The sequence below is a fragment of the Heterocephalus glaber genome, unplaced genomic scaffold (assembly GCF_053883595.1).
Source record: "Heterocephalus glaber isolate CG9 unplaced genomic scaffold, H.glaber_assembly_v1.0 deba00001673, whole genome shotgun sequence".
Lineage (NCBI taxonomy): Eukaryota > Metazoa > Chordata > Mammalia > Rodentia > Bathyergidae > Heterocephalus > Heterocephalus glaber.
The window spans coordinates 7670553-7686847 of NW_028258410.1; the positions used below are offsets into that span (position 1 = coordinate 7670553).

The following is a 16295-nucleotide window of genomic DNA, read 5'->3' on the forward strand; positions in this document are numbered from 1 at the left end:
CTGTCTCTCCTGGGACCTCTCTCACCCACATGTGCCCCTGCCATGATGCCTCACAGCCCCGGGCCTCACCAGAAGCTGAAAGGAGGAGTTGCCCAACCTTGGACTTTCAGTGTCCGAAACAGGGATGGATCCGCCTGCCTCACCCCACAGGAGTGCTGGGTTGCAGGTGTAACCACCACACACCCAGCACCCAGCATCTCTTTTCTTCATAAAGCATTCAGCCTCAAGCATTTTGTCATAGTAAGATGACTGCCAGGGTGATCAGTGAAGGCGGTATGAAATCCAGGATTTGGAGAAAGTGTAGCTATGCAGAGTGATCAAGGCAGCTGGAATGACTGGAGAGGAAGTGGAGTTCTGAGGGCCAAGACAATGATTTATGCAGCCACTTTTTTTTTTTTGAGGCAGAGTCTCACTGTGCAGTTCAGGCCAGCCTTGAACTCACAAGGATGCCCCTGACTCAGCCTCCTGAGTGCTAGGACTACAGGTGTGTGTTATCATGCCCAGCCCTATGCAGCCACTTTGCACAAGGTTCAGATAGAGTGTATGTACAAAGAATAAAGCAAAGGGGCAAAATGCTTCCGATCACTGAATATGGATAAGGGTCAGAGCGAGTTCTTGGTACTATTCACATGGATTTTCATAAGTCTGAATTATTTCAAAATGAAAAATTATTTCTCGTTTGGTGTAGTCAAGTTCTGCTTGCCACGGCAGGGAGTAGCTGGTACCAGTAGCCGGTCCCCCACAAACAGCTGTGTCCCTGGCAGAGGGCTCAGAGACTGCACCTGGGCCACTGAGGGTGGAATGCAGAGGATGGCAGAACTGAGAGCCTGCTGGAGGGCAGCTGAGCCACCGGCCTCTCCGTGGGTGGCTTCCTGACACAGTCCGGGAGGGCTGTGGGAAGTGCAGGTGCCTCAGGGCTGGCTCTGGGGGTCACAGCACCACATATCGGGTGGCTTTTTCTTTTCTTGTGACCCTGAACTTCACTGAACTGTATCCCCAGCTTTTTATCGTGCTGTTGTTGTTATTTCATTTTATTGAGACAGGGTTTTTCTGAGCTGCAAAATTGCCTAGGCTGGGCACAAAGTGGTAATCCTCCCTCAACCTCCCAGTTTTAGTGGCTTTACTCTATTTATTTATTTGCTTTTTTTGAAACAGGGTCTCACTACATAGTTCTGTCTGGCCCCAAACTCACGGTGACCCCCCTGCCTCAATCTCCTGGATTCTGGCATGCGTCCCCATGCCTGTCTTGCTTTAAAGTACACGGTGGAGGGCAGAGGATTTAGCTCAGTAGCACCGTGCCTGCCTCGCAAGTGCAAGGTCCTGTGTTCGATCCCCGGTACCAAAAATAAATAAATAAATAAAGACAAAATACATGGTGTTTTTTTTTTTTTTTCTGTTTTTTTAATCAGTTCCCATGGGTCCGGAATCCAGCATGGTTTCAGCTAGGTTGGTCAGGGTCTCAAAAGGGCACAGTCAAGGGCTGTGGCTTCTTTCTGAAGCTTAGGGTCCTCTTTGTGGGTCACCCAGTGCTTGGCAGGATTCCTTGCTGGCTTGTAGCCGGCCGCAGGGTGGGCGGGGACTGCGGGAGCCTCTCCCTCAGCTCGGACAGCTCCGCCTCCTGGCTTCAGAAAGACCGTCCTCTTTGTCTGGGGGCTGTGCCCTTATGACCGGAGAACTGATCCCTCCCTGCCAGAGACTCTAGGTCCATCTGATTCCCAGCCTCAGCCTGAGACAAGAGGCTGAAGGGGCCTGGTCCCGCAGAAGCTCGCGCCTCTCCGGTTGGCTGGAGCAGAGGAAGTACCTCTGCAGCGCACCCGCTGTTCCGTGGGTGGGGCGGACTCCTGGGGAGGAGGTGTCAGGGGAGCCTGCCTCTCACCATGGCAACGGCTCCCTGCAAGCTGCTGGGCTGGGGACTGCCTGGTGAGCCCCAGTTTGGCCCGCCTGTTGCTGTTCCCCTCCCCGGCCTCTCTGATGTAGGAAGATGTGAGCTCGTTTTCTGAGGGAAGCCTGATTGTCTGGAGCTCTTCTCTTACCATGGAGACAGTTGGATCTGCCTCCTCAAGCTCTGCTTCAGTCCTCTGGGTACCCTGCCTCGAGAGCTGGCCATGGGACTGCCGCGCAGATCCCTGCTGCCCAGCTGACAGAGGCTTCACGCCCAGCGACTGGCTATGCACGCACACTGATCCCAAGGCAGCTGTGGCTGAGCCAGGGTGGAAGTCTGGGGCCCCGACGGAGGGCATGCCAGCCCGATCCCCTCCAGGGTATCTCAGGCCCACTGCGGCCACCTGGGCAGTGGCCCCAGGTGCCGGCCTGGCCATGTCCCGAGGAAGGCGCACACACAGGTGGTTAGTTATGCACTTGCCGGCTATTATTAACCTGATGGTGACATCACCGGCAGCCAATGGGAGGCAGTTTTATTTCCAGGGCTGACAACTTGAGAATGGTTAATTTTAGCTGGCTCTTCATTCCGAGGCTCACAAAACCCCAGCCAGTGGAGGGTGGGGCAGAGGGGCTGCCCATGTCTCCCCAAACAGTTTGAAGGGCCCGAGGGCTCTGGAGAGGCCGAGGAGGGGTGGAGCTGCACCCCTTCTCTCCATCTTGCTTCCCAGAGGGAGCCCTGGTTGGCTCTCCAACCCCACCGTGGCAGCTCGCTGGGCCACAGCGAGAGTGACTCAGATGCAGAAAGAGGCCTAGCAAGGGGTGGAGGCTGACCTGGGGGGGCACAGGCCACAGCCACAGGGGGACCCCGGGTTCTGTGAGGAAGTCATACTGGCCTGGCTGAAGCCTTTTGAGCTGCCCACTTGCTGTGTGACCTCAGGGAGGATGCTTGGCTTCTCTGAGCCCAGCTGCTCACAGGCTCAAGGAGCCTCAGGCCAGCCTAGGGGCACTGCTGCACTTGGTGAGCTCACAGTGCTGGGCAACCATGGCTGTTATTAATTAGCGCATGATGTTATTCAGCTTTGCTTAGTGCTTAATAGTCCAAGTATTATTATCTACAGAGTAACTAGTGGCTTCTTAGTATCTTCTGTGCTGCTGCAATAGAAAGCCCGAGATAGGGCCATTCATGATGAACAGAGGTTCTGTGCTCATGGTTCTGAAGACTGGGAAGACCGAGGTCAGGGTGCTGGGATCTGGTCAGGCCTTGCTGTGTCACTTCACCGTGGAAGGCAAGAGGCCATGGGAAACCCTTCCCACAAGCTCTCTGCATGGTGGATTCATCCAGCCATCCACGAGCGTGCAGCCCTCCAGATCCAGATGCCTCCCACAGCCCCATCTCCCAGCCCTGTTGCCTGGGGATTCAGTTGCCAACTTGTGAACTCTGGGGGATAAGTCAGACCATAGCAATAATTAGTCAGGGGCTAGGAATTATTTAGTATTAATATCATGTATTAATTAGCAGTTAGTCACTTAGTGCTTTGGACAGTTAGTAGCTGTTCAGTACTGTGAGCACCATGCTGCTCAATGTGATTAGTCTGCTGTCACTAAGCGTCATTACCTCGCAGAGACATGTGTTCTGCGTGCTCCAAGTGTCTCCAATGCTGACCGTGGGGTCTCTCCAGGACACAGCATGTCCTGGAGACGTTGGAGATACCCTGACACCCTCTCCAGTCAGCACACAGCTCTTCAAAGAGGATGCGCCAACTGGTCACCATTTCTGGGATGGCACTACCCCAGCACAAGGGGGCCCCTGCACCGGGCCTCACCAGCTGACTGCTAACCAGAAGCGCACAGACCTGTGCAGCGATGAAGCATCTGCTGCGGACCTCCAGGGCTGAGGGTGGTCCAGGGTCTCATCTGCTGGGGGTGCCCCCAGGCTCCCAGGCCCTCATTTCATCTGGCCCACCCAGCTTTGGCCAATCACAGCACCTGTAACAGCCAGCGTAACCTTTAGGCATGGAGGGAGGCATTAAATGTAGACACCAGCAGAGTAGGGCGGGACAGGTGCATCTTGCTGTCTTGCCAGGCATTTATTTTTACTTCCTGGCTCCCAGATGACAACATCAGCAGCACTTGGAAGTGCTGGATCATTTGAGAGGCCTGCTCTGCCTCTGGCTGGGGTAGAAGGCCTTTTGCTGAAGACCCTCCCCGCAGGCCAGGGACACCCGCTGCCCCCACTGCCGGTGCTCCCCTTCGCCTCCTCCTCACACCTGGGGAACCTGTCTCTGGGGACTCCTCCTGGACATGGCCCTATCGCAGGCACTGGGCCCTGAGCCACTCCTCCTATGTGTAGGCCTGGTAGACACTTGGGTGGAGGGGACAGTGTGGCATCTGCCATGGCCACTTAGCACCCATGTCCTGGGGCCCCTTGCTTTCTTCCCGACTTACTGACCCCGCAGTGACAACGACCCAGGACCGGTGCAGAGGGGACGCTGGGGACGCCTGGGTGAGGTGGCCAGGCCAGGGCCTAGGGAGAAGCTCCTGACCCTGGTCTTCGTGTCACACGGCTACCACATCCTCCACCTTAAAGCCCATTTTAGTGACCCTAATCTGCAGGACCCTCAAGGGTAGGAGCAGGGCTGGGGCTCAGGCTGGCAGACACTGGGTCAGGGCCTAGGCTCTGGACTTGCTTCATCACACATCTGCCTGGGAATGCACAGCAGCTCTGAGAGGGGCTTCGAGCATTCCCTGCCTGGGGAAAAGGCTCTTCAGGGGTCTTCCAAGGGAGGCTGGCTCCGGGATGGATCTGCTGCCAACAGAGCCCTGTGGACAGGCACCTAGGACAGGGGTCCCTGAACCCCAGGACTACACCAGGAGAGCTCCTTGGAACAGAGCTTGGGGCGTTTCCTGGGCTTCAACCGCGAGGAGGGCTGGGTACAGCACATTCAGACCAGGCCTGGTCCCCGGCACCCCCAATCCTGCCTCCCCTCCCCGACCTGCCGGTTTTCTGTCCCCGGTCCTCCTTCCCAGGGACTTCTTTTTGCTTTAAAGCTGTCTTCTTGCTCTCCAAAGGCTGTCTGCCGCCGGCACTGGGTCCCCCATCTCTGCTGCCTCTCGCTGCCTGTCCATCCCCGCCCTCGCTCTCCCGCTCCCTCGCCCTGCCCCCAGCTCTGCGCCGCCGGTTTCTGCTGTTGCGTCTGCGCTGCTCCGGTGCCCCCGCCGCTCGCGCCCCCGCCGCGTCCTCTGGTGCCCGCCCGCGCGTCCGTGGGTGCGCGGCCCCTGCATCCCGCGTCCCCGCGCCGCCCGCCCCGCCCTCCCGCCGGTACCGCATTGCCGTACTGCAGGGGCGCAGTGCACTGCGCCGCACCGTCAATAGGTGGACCCCTCCTGGAAATAAAACCGCGGTGCCGGCGCCGCCAGTCCCTCTGGCTGAGACCTCGGCTCAGGGTAAGGACGCTCGGCTGAGCCCCTCACCCCGGCTCTCTGCAGAGGGACCCCTCCCCGGGACAGGTCCTGGGGCCGGGAGGACGGAGCTGCGCCGCTGGGCTGGCGGCCTTGGCTCGGCACGTCCGGGCGGGCTCGGGAGGACCCCGCGGCAGCGCTTGTTTATGCGGGCGGCATCGGCTCCTGGGCCGCGCGAGGGACGGCCGCTGTGACCTTGGCCGCCCGCGTCCTGCGGGGCCGGGCACAGTTCGCCAGTGCTGGGCCGGTGGGGGTCGGGGCTCTCGAGGGTGCCTGGGAGCTTGGCCTAGAGGGGCAGAGGAGGCGTGGGGCGCGGGAGGGTGGCGGCTTCACCTCGCTCGGCTGCGCGGTGCTCCCACCCCGGTGCCCTCAGCCTGTCCTTTCCGCTCTGGCTGCCTGCCCTCCTTTGGGCCGCCTGGCTTTCTTGCTGACCTCTGGCACTGGGAAGGGGCTCAGCCCCAGGGCTGGACGGGTGGGGCAGTACTCCCTACCTAGCTGGGCAGTTGCAGAGGGCGGCCTGGTGGGACCCTTCCTCACCTCCTGGCCCTGCCATCTGTCCCCTGCTCAGACCCGGGGAGGCCAGAGCTACTCTGGGCCCTATCTGGGCACCTCATCGCCCGTCCCCAGTGCCAGCCTGCGGGTAGGGATGAGAGGAAGATGGCGCCCGCCCTCCTGAGGGGGAGAGGGGAGTGCTGGCCATTGCTCCACATGGCAGCAGGTGGAGGGCGCCAGTCCCTGGATGGGGCTGTGGGGGGGCAACACGGTGGGGGGGGGCAGGCAGCATGGAGGACCGGGAGTACAGGCCTACAGAGACCTTGCCGGGTGACTCATCCTCTGCTCCTCGCTGCTCATGTGGCTTCAGCCTGCTGCTCCTCCTTGGGGATCGGGGCGCCCTTGGGCTTGACTGCTCAGACATTTCCAGCAGATTGGACCTTGTGGGTGAATTCGTGGAGCGGGGAGAGCACAGGCCTGCACTCATCATCTGGCTTGGCTGGGCCAGGCCCAGGGTTTGCAGAGTCCTTTAACACCCAGTGGGGGCTTTGCCTGGATCTTAAGGCAGACTGTGGGCAGGTGGGCTTGAACCTGTGCCAGGCAAGTGTCTTGGCTGGGCTCCCTCAGGCCTCCTTCTCACCCATCTCCGCCACTGGCCCCACAGAATCCCTGCTCAGCACCCCCTTACCCCAAGCCAGAGCCCCTGGTGCCAGCCCCCCCCCCCCAGCAGAATGGGCAAGGAGAAGACTCACATCAACATTGTGGTCATCGGCCACGTGGACTCAGGCAAGTCCACCACGACGGGTCACCTCATCTACAAATGTGGGGGCATCGACAAGAGGACCATTGAGAAGTTTGAGAAAGAGGCGGCTGAGGTGAGCCCCGAGCACCAGCTAGACTGGGCCCCCATGCGGTGGCTGGGCTGGGGCTGGGGCTGCTGCTTCCCTGACCCCTAAGTGTGGGCTCAGCTTATCCCCTCCACAGCAAGGGGATGCCTGTTTGGGGTCCAGATGACAGATGATGGTGGAGTGGCTGAGGAGGGCCATCTTTCCCTGAGGTTGCGCCTGGTGGGGGTGGCATGGGGCTGCCAGTTTGCCCAGGGTGGAGGGAACCTGAGAGATGGGGGCACAGCAGGGTCTGGACTCTGCCATGGTGGGCCAGGGCTAGCAGGGCCCTGGAGCTTTGTCCTCTGAGGCCCCAGGCCTGAGGGTGGTGGTGGAGGTGACGCTGCCCTCACTTGTCCCAGGGCTGGGCCAGGGCTCATGGCTGCTATTAATAGATGATTGATGGGCAGCTCGCCTTCCAGCTCTATTTTTTGGAGCTAGGCTGGGGAGGGCTGCTCATCCAGGGTAGTGCTTTGAGGTGGGGGTTCTGGTGGCTGCTTTTCTTTGTGGCTAAGACCCATTGGTGGAAAGTGGCCGTAAGTAGGGGTCTGCTCTCTGCCCCTCTCCCCTGCCCCCTTGTCTCTGGGAGAAGCCCCCTGGGAGGGCCTGGGAGGCCTGGGCTCACTTGGATGTGGCTAGTGCCTGGGGGTGCAGCCGGTGTCCTGGGATGAACCCCTGCTTCAGTGGAGTGCAGGCTGCCATGTGTGTGTGGGCTCAAAGGTTCGTCACTCTGCCTTCGTAGTGGCAGTGGGTTGAGGGGTGTCCAGGCCCGGTCCCAGCTGGGTCCTGCCTGACCCTGTCTGGGTGGCCTCCAGCCTGGCCAGGCTCCCTGAGGGGCAGAGGCCGATCCCTGTGAGGCCCTGGGCCCCACTAGGCAGAGACCGCCGACCTGACCAGGCTGTGGGGGTCTCACCAGCCTCCAGCACCCAGGTATTTGCAGAAAGTGGCTAACTTTGCTCTTGGGGAGACACCCTGCCCCCTGCTTGGGCAGAAAGGGAAGTAGGGGATATCTCAGGGCTATTTGGGTGCCTTCATAGGATACAGAAAGAGCTAGAAAGCCAGGCCCTTCTTGTAACCTCATTTGATTCCTCTTTTTGTTTCCACCTTGAAAGAAAAGAACACAGGGGTTTTTATTTTACAGCCCAGTGATGTTACTGGCTTCTGACTGATAAAAGGGAGCCCTCACCAGGGGAGGGGGCCTTAATCACATCCAGCAGCTTCCAGGCCCTCGCGCCACCTGCTGGTGGACGTGCACATGACTGGCCATTTAGGAACTGATGGGAGGCTGGCCCTGGGCGTTGTGTGCACTGCGGTGACACCAGTGTCAGGGTGTCAGCACCACAGGCGTCAGAGCGACGGAGCCAGGATCCGGGACCCCAGAGGGGGCATGGAGGCTGGAGCCTCTCTCCGGCTTCTCCCTGGCTGCTCCCTCAGCCTGAGGCATCCCTGGCAAGCAGACTGCCTGCTGAGTCTGGGGCCCACCCTGAGCCATGTCCTCGCCCTCCAGATGGGGAAGGGCTCCTTCAAGTACGCCTGGGTGCTGGACAAGCTGAAGGCGGAGCGGGAGCGTGGCATTACCATTGACATTTCCCTCTGGAAGTTCGAGACCACCAAATACTACATCACCATCATTGATGCCCCGGGCCACCGAGACTTCATCAAGAACATGATCACCGGCACATCCCAAGTGAGTGGGGTGTGGGCATCCCCTAGTGACATCAGGGGCCAGGACAGGGGACCCCTTGCCTTGTCATCATGCCCCCCAGAGAACTGAGTTAATATCTGACACCTCCGCCAGATAGGGATGCCTACAAGACCACCCAGCCTGAGCTGGGCCCTGACAGAGGGGACAGTTGTGGACACACTGACATGGCCTTCACAGGCAGAGAGTTATAGGGACCAGGCCAGGGATGGCTAGGCGTGGGCAGCAATGTGGTCAGACTGGACAATCAGATGTTTCTGAGGCATTCACACATGCAGACAAAGGGTGCATCCAGGGACACAGCGTGCTCATGGCAGAGCTGGTCCTCAGAACGAGGGTTTCCTCCACATAGGGCCTGGTGAACGAAACCCTAACCAAACCTCCCCCACACTGCCGCTGAGCTGGACTCTTCCAGTCTCCATCCTGGCAAGATCGCTGAGGGTCCATTCTGGGTGTGGTGGGGCCTGGGCCAGAGGTAAAGGCTGAGCGCTCACTGTGCCCCACCCGCTGGGCAGGCGGACTGCGCAGTGCTGATCGTGGCAGCAGGTGTGGGTGAATTTGAAGCTGGCATCTCTAAGAATGGGCAGACCCGGGAGCACGCGCTGCTGGCCTACACCCTGGGGGTGAAGCAGCTCATTGTGGGTGTCAACAAGATGGACTCCACGGAGCCAGCCTACAGTGAGAAGCGCTACGATGAGATCGTCAAGGAGGTCAGCGCCTACATCAAGAAGATTGGCTACAACCCAGCCACAGTGCCCTTTGTGCCCATCTCAGGCTGGCATGGGGACAACATGCTGGAGCCCTCGCCCAACGTGAGTGCTGGCTGGGGTGAACGTGTGCTAAGCCAGGCAGGTCACCCTTCTCCAAGGGCTGGGCACCGGCCAAGGGCAGGCACAAGCAGGCCGAGCTGGGAGCTCTGGATGCCGGGGTCCTTGATTCCCTCGGTCCAGGTGGGTTTGTATAAGCGTTGGAGGGACAGATAACCAGCTTCCAGCGGTCCCAGGGCCTAGTGGGAGGGCTGTCCTTGGGTCCAGGGATTCTGTGCCTTCCCCGGATTGTCCCTGGAGGCACAGGCCCATGTGGTTAATTCGAATCTCTCCCAGGCCCGTGTCCTGCCCCTGGCCACTGTGCGGGGATAGCAGGATCGTGGGGTCTTCCTGGCTGCCTTCCTGGGGGTCTGGAGTAGGGGTGGGCTCTGGAAGTGTGTGCATTCCCGGAGTGGCCAGGGCTAGCTCTTGGATGGTCAGCTTTGAGCTTGAGGCTTGGGCCGCCTGCAGCCCCAGGACTCTGACTTGCTGGAGGTTATGAGTGGAAACATTTCGCAGAACCTGAGACCATGTTCCGAGTGTCCAGCCAGAGGAGATCCCTGGCCCAAAGGGGTGGCCTCTTGGCTCTGGCCAGCTCTGCAGCCACCCAAACTGAAGGAGGTGGTGTGGAGCCAGGGAGCCTTGGACCAGCTGCATGGAGCCCAGTGGCTGGGACAGGGCTGGGAAAGGTGGGGTGCTTCCCAACCTTCTCCATCTTGCTTGGCTGAGTGTTGTTTTCCTAGAATTGGCTACCCCCGGGGGACACAGCAGTGGGTGAGCAGACTTCCCTCATCCCTGCACTCCCACTGCCTGACCTGCCGGCTGTTGGGGGCCATCTGTCGACCTGGGGTGTCTGACATTCAGCTGTGAAGATGAGGGCAGGAGGACACATGGTCCCTGAGAATGGCCTGCTTCTCCTTGTGTGTGTGTGGGGGGGCGGACAGAGGGAGGCTGTGCATGGGGGATTCATAGCCTCCAGAGAGGCCCCAGCAGTGGTGGCTCCTGAGCTTGGAGAGAGCATGGTGGCCTACGGAGCTGCTGGGGCTGGGGCTGGAATCTGTCCCTGGCCCCTTCCACTCTGGCGCTCGCCTGCCCAAGTATCTAGAGTCAGGCTAGCTGAGGGCTCATTCGTGAGGGTCAGGAGCATCGAAGCAGAGTCTGGACAAAGTGGGGGATTTTTCTCTTTGCCTTCTCCCCTCTCACAGACAAATCTGTCTGAAGTCCCTGTGAGCTTGTGAATGTGAGCTGGGAGTGAGGCAGAGTTAGTGGCTCAGTATCTGAAGGGGTACAAAGAACCTTGGTTGGAACAGTCTGGTATCAGGGATCCTCGGGGGGGGGTCTGTGCTCCTTCCTCCAGAGCACCCCTGGGGCAGGAGGCTATAGGTGTTTCCAAGGTCAATCTGTGCCTTCTCCCCTGCCCAGATGCCATGGTTCAAGGGCTGGAAGGTGGAGCGCAAAGAAGGGAACGCAAGTGGCGTGTCCCTGCTAGAGGCCCTGGATACCATCCTGCCCCCCACCCGGCCCACAGACAAGCCCCTGCGCCTGCCCCTGCAGGATGTGTACAAGATCGGTGGTGAGTGGGGTGCTGTGCTGTAGCCTGCTGCTCCCCCGGGTGCCCCCCCTGCTCCGCTGCCCATCCTCACCCCTTTCCTGAGCTGGGGCCCTCCACGAGGAGCCCCCCCCAATAATATCCTTCCATTGTTTACAGCTTTTTCCCCCATACCACACCTTTTCTGGGGGACTATAACTATTTGTCCTTGCTCCCTCCATCCAGCTGAGGATTCACAGCCCCATCCACCCACCTTCCCATCCATGTGTCCACCCACTTACCTCTACCCACCCCTCCATCTGCTGGGCATTTATCAGGGTCTCCCTCTCTCCAGGGAAGGGCTTGGCTCTGTGCCAGGGTCTGGAGGCTTAGAGTGGGGGCGTAGTGGTAACTCGAACTTCACAGCCCCAGGAGGTCCAGTCTTGTAGGAGACATAGTCCCACTCCAGGAAAGTTGCAGGTCACGAGATGAGGTAGAAACCATAAACCAAGATGAGATCCTTGGGAGGGAGAATGACTGGGCGCCCTGGGCCAGGGGACTACGGCCAAAGATGTGTGCAGGGTGAGAGTGTGGAGAGCAGCTCCCCCCAGCTTCCAGCACACTGTGATGCCACCCACGGCTCCGTACGTCACAGCCCCCAGAAGTGCTGGGATCAAGATGCCCTTTCCGGGCCGGGGATTTAGCTCAGTGGTTCTGCCGCCTGCCTCGAAACCGCAAGGTCCCGAGTTCGATCTCTGGTACCAAAAAAGAAAAAAAGATGCCCCTTCAGTGACAGAGACCAGCAGTGCTAGAGATCCCAGGCAGCCCTCTGTGGGTCCCATGGACTTGCCACACCTTGCTCTGGTGCTGCAGTCCGGGGGCACAAAAGTGCCCTCAGAGAGAGGAGGGAGCACCATATTGCATCCTCTGAAGGACAGCTGCCCCCTGAGGCAGGGCAGGGATTGAATCCTCTCCCCACCGCTCCCTGGCCCTGATCCTGGACTTCCTGGGAACTCTCTTTTGTTGTCTTATTTCCCAGACTGAGTCAGGAAGCCTCTGCTTCTGTTGGCATTTCAGGGTTTGTCCTGCCCTCTTGCTCCCTTCAAAGGGCCAGATCTCCCAGCCTTGCCAGGGGACCAAGTTTCATCTGCCTAAATGTCTTGCGCCCTGCATCCCTTCTGGCTTTCCTCCACTCACAGCACCTTTCTTGCTCCAGGCATTGGCACTGTGCCCGTGGGCCGAGTGGAGACAGGCATCCTTCGGCCAGGCATGGTGGTGACCTTTGCACCGGTAAACATCACCACGGAGGTGAAGTCAGTGGAAATGCATCACGAGGCGCTCAGTGAGGCTCTGCCTGGTGACAACGTTGGCTTCAACGTCAAGAACGTGTCTGTCAAGGATATCCGCCGGGGCAATGTGTGTGGGGACAGCAAGTCTGATCCGCCTCAGGAGGCTGCCCAGTTTACCTCCCAGGTTGGTGGCATCAGGGTCCCATTTCTGTCCAGAGCAATGGCCGGGCCAAGCTGGGGAGGTTGTGGTCAGCACTTCACCTGCTGCTGAGGACACAGTCCCCGGTTTCACTGTGAGGCCCCCAGGGTTAAATGAGTGCTCAGAGTCACATGCAGCAGGAGCAGACTCCCAGGCCTTGCGTTTCAAGCCTTGTGACTGCTCCTGTTGGTCACAGCTGCTGAGATGTCGACCTTTGAGGCCCCACGTTTGTCCTAAAAAACCACTTTTATGAACTTACTGCCCCAGAGACCCCTGTAATATGTTATTCCCTACATTTTTGTCACACCCTTTTTGATCACTTCTTCACTGGACAATTTTTTTTTTTTTTTTGGTACCAGGGATTGAACTTGGGTCCTTGCGCTTGCGCAGCAGGCAGCGAAACCACTGAGCTAAATCCCTGGCCCCACAGGACAATTTTTAAAAGTAACTTTATTGAGATGCATTTGAAATGCAATAACAAAGGTCTGACATTGCCAAACCCATTCTAGTGGCCACGGGTGACAGCATTAATGTTGCCCTAGCACTTTCAAATAATGCGATTGTCACTTGTTCATCCTGTGGTTTGCCACTTGCTTAGTGAGGACATCAGGGTCAAGGAGCTGAGTTCTCTGTGGCCCGAGCTTCCTCTGCTGTCAGAACCTGGCCCCTGGAGGATGTGGGGAGCAGGCCTCGTGACTGCAGCCGCGCAGCCCAGCTGGCCTCTCCCTTGGTGCCCACATGGGTGGCCAGGCCCGGTGAGGCTCACAGCTGCTGCGTCTCCTCCCTCAGGTCATCATCCTGAACCACCCTGGGCAGATCAGCGCTGGCTACTCGCCAGTCATTGACTGCCACACGGCCCACATTGCCTGTAAATTTGCCGAGCTGAAGGAGAAGATCGACCGGCGCTCTGGCAAGAAGCTGGAGGACAACCCCAAGTCTCTGAAGTCCGGCGATGCAGCCATCGTAGAGATGGTCCCCGGGAAGCCCATGTGTGTGGAGAGCTTCTCGCAGTACCCACCTCTCGGTGAGCGGGGTGCCCCAGGGAGACACGGGACGAGGTGGCTGATCCAATACGCCGGCAGAGGGCGGCTGGGGGAAGTTGCGGGGGGGAGGCTCCTTTGCCGTTGGAAACTTCTCTTGAGCTTACTCATAGCGCTCAGTCTCTGTCACTGAGTGCAGGTGGCAAACCTGGGATGGTGTCCCTCTGTTGATGAAGGTCGCTTGGCCACGACCAGTCAGTCTAGCGAGCTCCAAACAAAATGACCCGGTCTGCCTGGTAGACAGAGGCCGTAACGTAGGCAGGGTTGCCGGGCAACCGCAGCTGCTAGGAAGCTGAAAAGCCGCAGGCCCCGCCGGCAGGAGGCTGTGAGCCCTAGTGCGCTTGCGCGGTGCATCCCTTGGGCAGGGCAGGGCAGGGCAGGGCAGGGCAGGGCAGGGCAGGGCAGGGCAGGGCAGGGCAGGGCAGGGCAGGGCAGGACAGGACAGGGCGGGCCCCCGTCGCTCACGCGCCTCTCCTCGAAGGCCGCTTCGCTGTGCGCGACATGCGGCAGACGGTGGCCGTGGGCGTCATCAAGAACGTGGAGAAGAAGAGCGGCGGCGCCGGCAAGGTCACCAAGTCGGCGCAGAAGGCGCAAAAGGCGGGCAAGTGAAGCGCGGGCGCCCGCGGCGCGGCCCTCCTCGGCGGCGCCGTGCCCCGGCTCCGCCCCCGGTCCCGCCCCCCGCCAGGGGCCCGGCTCCGGCCCCGCCCCGGCGCCCCGCCCCCCCGCCAGGCGCATGTCTGCACCTCAGCTTGTAAGAGGCTCTACGTCAGCGACTGGATGCTCGCCATCAAGGTCCAGTGGAAGTTCTTCAAGAGGAAAAGCGCCCCCACCCTAGGCTTCCTCGCCCGCGCTCCCGCTCCCGCTCAGTGCCCGTTTTACCAATAAACTGAGCGACCCCAGAGCCGTGTGCGCCTCCTGCTGGGCCTGCGCTCGCCGAAGCCCTGTCCTGTCTTGGCGTCTGCCAGGCTGTCCTGAGCCACGCAGGGAGGCGCCGGGGCGCGCGAGACCTGGCCTCGAAGCCAAGGGGCTGAGGGGCTCCCTGGCGTGTGCAGGTCAAGTCGAAGAAGACGCGCTGAGTGGCCTGGGGGTCTCCGAGCGGGCCGTGGCTCCTCCCCAAGGCTTGTGCACGCACTGCTCCACCCAGCACTGCTCCACCCAGCTTCGGGGCTGCCTCCCTAGAAGCATGGGGCCAGATCTTCAGCACTGGGTGCTGGAATGCTTGTCCCGAAAGCGGGGAGACCAGTGGCTTTAGTCAATGGGGCTGAGGGTTCCAGGTCTTCACTGGGGTCCCTGACCCGTCTGGGCCAGGACATGCCCTGACCTTGGTCAGCAAGGACAGGCAGATGGCAGGGCTGCTCTTTGTCCACCCATGCCAGTCCAGGAGGAAGCTGCCTACTGCCCGTGGCCGTTCTTGTTGCTGCAGTCAGAGGCTGAGTGGGGTGAGCAGATGCCCTGCTAGCTCACAGCGCCAGTGGTTGGGGCCTCTGTGTGGCCCCAGGTTTTCTGGCCTGCAGCAGCGTGCACTGTAGGGTTCTCTGCAGGGTGGGCAGCAGTTTGCTCACCAGGTTCCAGCGTGTTGGACCCCAGCCAACGAATGACCTCTGTGTCTTCTGGGGCCAGCTCAAACAGCACCACTGAGATGGTCATGCTGTTACAGGACTGCACGCACTCCTTCCATTCCTCGCCACTTCCAGCTTCTGTGGCTGCTGGCAGTCCCTGGCTTGTGGCAGAATCACTTGTCCCTGCCTCTATGATCAGAGGGCTTCCTCTTTGTGGGTCTCACAACTCCCCTCCTAGGGCACATGCAGCACACTTAGGACCTGGTGGGAGAAGCAGGTAAACCTCCCACCCTAACCCCCACTTGACTCACATCCAGAAGACTCCTGCTTAGACACAAAGCAGATTGCAAGTCCTAGGTGCTGGGTTCCCAACATCCTTGGGCATATTCAGTGCCCTACAGTGGCTGAGAATGGACACAATGCAGCCCAGTGGAGGGGCTGTTCTGCCAGCAAGAGAGGGGTGTCCAGGGGAACCTCAAGGTTGCTGGCATTTCTACCCAGTCCTGACACTTGAAGGCGGAATTGGAAGAAAAGAGCTGCATCACTATGCAGCCCTGCAGTTTGGGAATTCGACTCTCCAGGCTGTGCTGAGGGAATGTCACAGGCCTCCAAGGAGCCCCACCCCTAACCCTAACCCTAATCCGGGTGAAGGTATGGAAGCCCTGTGAGATGTGAACTTCTGATGAAATGCCAAATAATTTTTTTTTTTTGCTACCGGGGCTCGAACTCGTGTCCTTGCGCTTGTGCAGCAGGCAGCGAAACCTCTGAGCTAAATCCCTGGTCCCCCCCCCCAATAATTTTTTAGTATAAAAAATTTGGGACGGGGGGCCGGGATTTAGCTCTGGTGCCGCCGCCTGCCTCACAAGCACAAGATCGTGGGTTCGATTCCCGGTACCAAAAAAAAAAACGGACAAATTTACACTAAAAAATATTCATTGTTCATCTGAAATTCTGACATGACTGGGCGTCCTGAATTTTATCTGGTGTTGCTACTCGATGGACCCTGTTCTGTCCTGGTCCTTTCCTGGACCACCATTGTTGACAACACCAAGTGTGACGCTGTGGAGCTGGTTGGACCCAAGAAGGTGTCCTCACACATTCAGCCCAGTTAGACTTGGGGTCAGGCTGAAGAAATGTCAGCCTGAGACAGGGCGGGTGAGAACCCGGCCTTGCTAAAATGGAAAGAAGTCCCCATGTGCAGACCATGTGGGGCTGTGAGTCTCCTCCCCTTCCTGTCCCCAGTTGCTGTTGCAAACTGGAATCTCTGCAGCAGGCCAGTCAGGTCAGCCTGTTGCCTGGTTCTGCCCATCCTGCTGACCTACAATTTGTGCTGGGGCCACACTGTCTCCCACAGTATAGGTGTGTTCCTGGGGAGGGGGGCACAGAGCCTCGGGAATTCCCAGGATGCCTTTGGACAAGAGGTGAGGGCACTGGAGGTGGCATCTCTGGAGAGGCT

The 16295-nt window shown here is 59.4% G+C and overlaps 1 protein-coding gene across 2 annotated transcripts; it reads left to right on the forward strand.

Annotated features, from left to right (window-relative positions):
* The first annotated feature begins 5168 nt into the window (after positions 1 to 5168).
* On the forward strand, positions 5169 to 14179 carry Eef1a2 (eukaryotic translation elongation factor 1 alpha 2). 2 transcript variants are annotated; one of them, XM_004841074.4, is made up of 8 exons: positions 5169 to 5325; positions 6497 to 6707; positions 8224 to 8403; positions 8934 to 9230; positions 10647 to 10797; positions 11969 to 12225; positions 13030 to 13264; positions 13762 to 14179. In XM_004841074.4, the coding sequence occupies exons 2-8, from the start codon at positions 6564 to 6566 to the stop codon at positions 13887 to 13889; spliced, it is 1392 nt and encodes a 463-aa protein (XP_004841131.1). In that variant the 5' UTR covers positions 5169 to 5325; positions 6497 to 6563; the 3' UTR covers positions 13890 to 14179. The 2 variants fall into 2 exon arrangements, with proteins under 2 accessions (XP_004841131.1, XP_004841130.2); XM_004841073.4 differs by having other exon boundaries at positions 5175 to 5325; positions 6563 to 6707.
* Positions 14180 to 16295: the final 2116 nt, after the last annotated feature.

Bases quoted from the DNA above. Each gene is read 5' to 3' on its own strand.
- Eef1a2 (XM_004841074.4), top strand. From the start codon at position 6,564: ATGGGCAAGGAGAAGACTCACATCAACATTGTGGTCATCGGCCACGTG. The intron at 9,231-10,646 runs GTGAGTGCTGGC...TCCCCTGCCCAG, and splicing joins TGCTGGAGCCCTCGCCCAAC to ATGCCATGGTTCAAGGGCTG. The intron at 10,798-11,968 runs GTGAGTGGGGTG...TTCTTGCTCCAG, and splicing joins GGATGTGTACAAGATCGGTG to GCATTGGCACTGTGCCCGTG.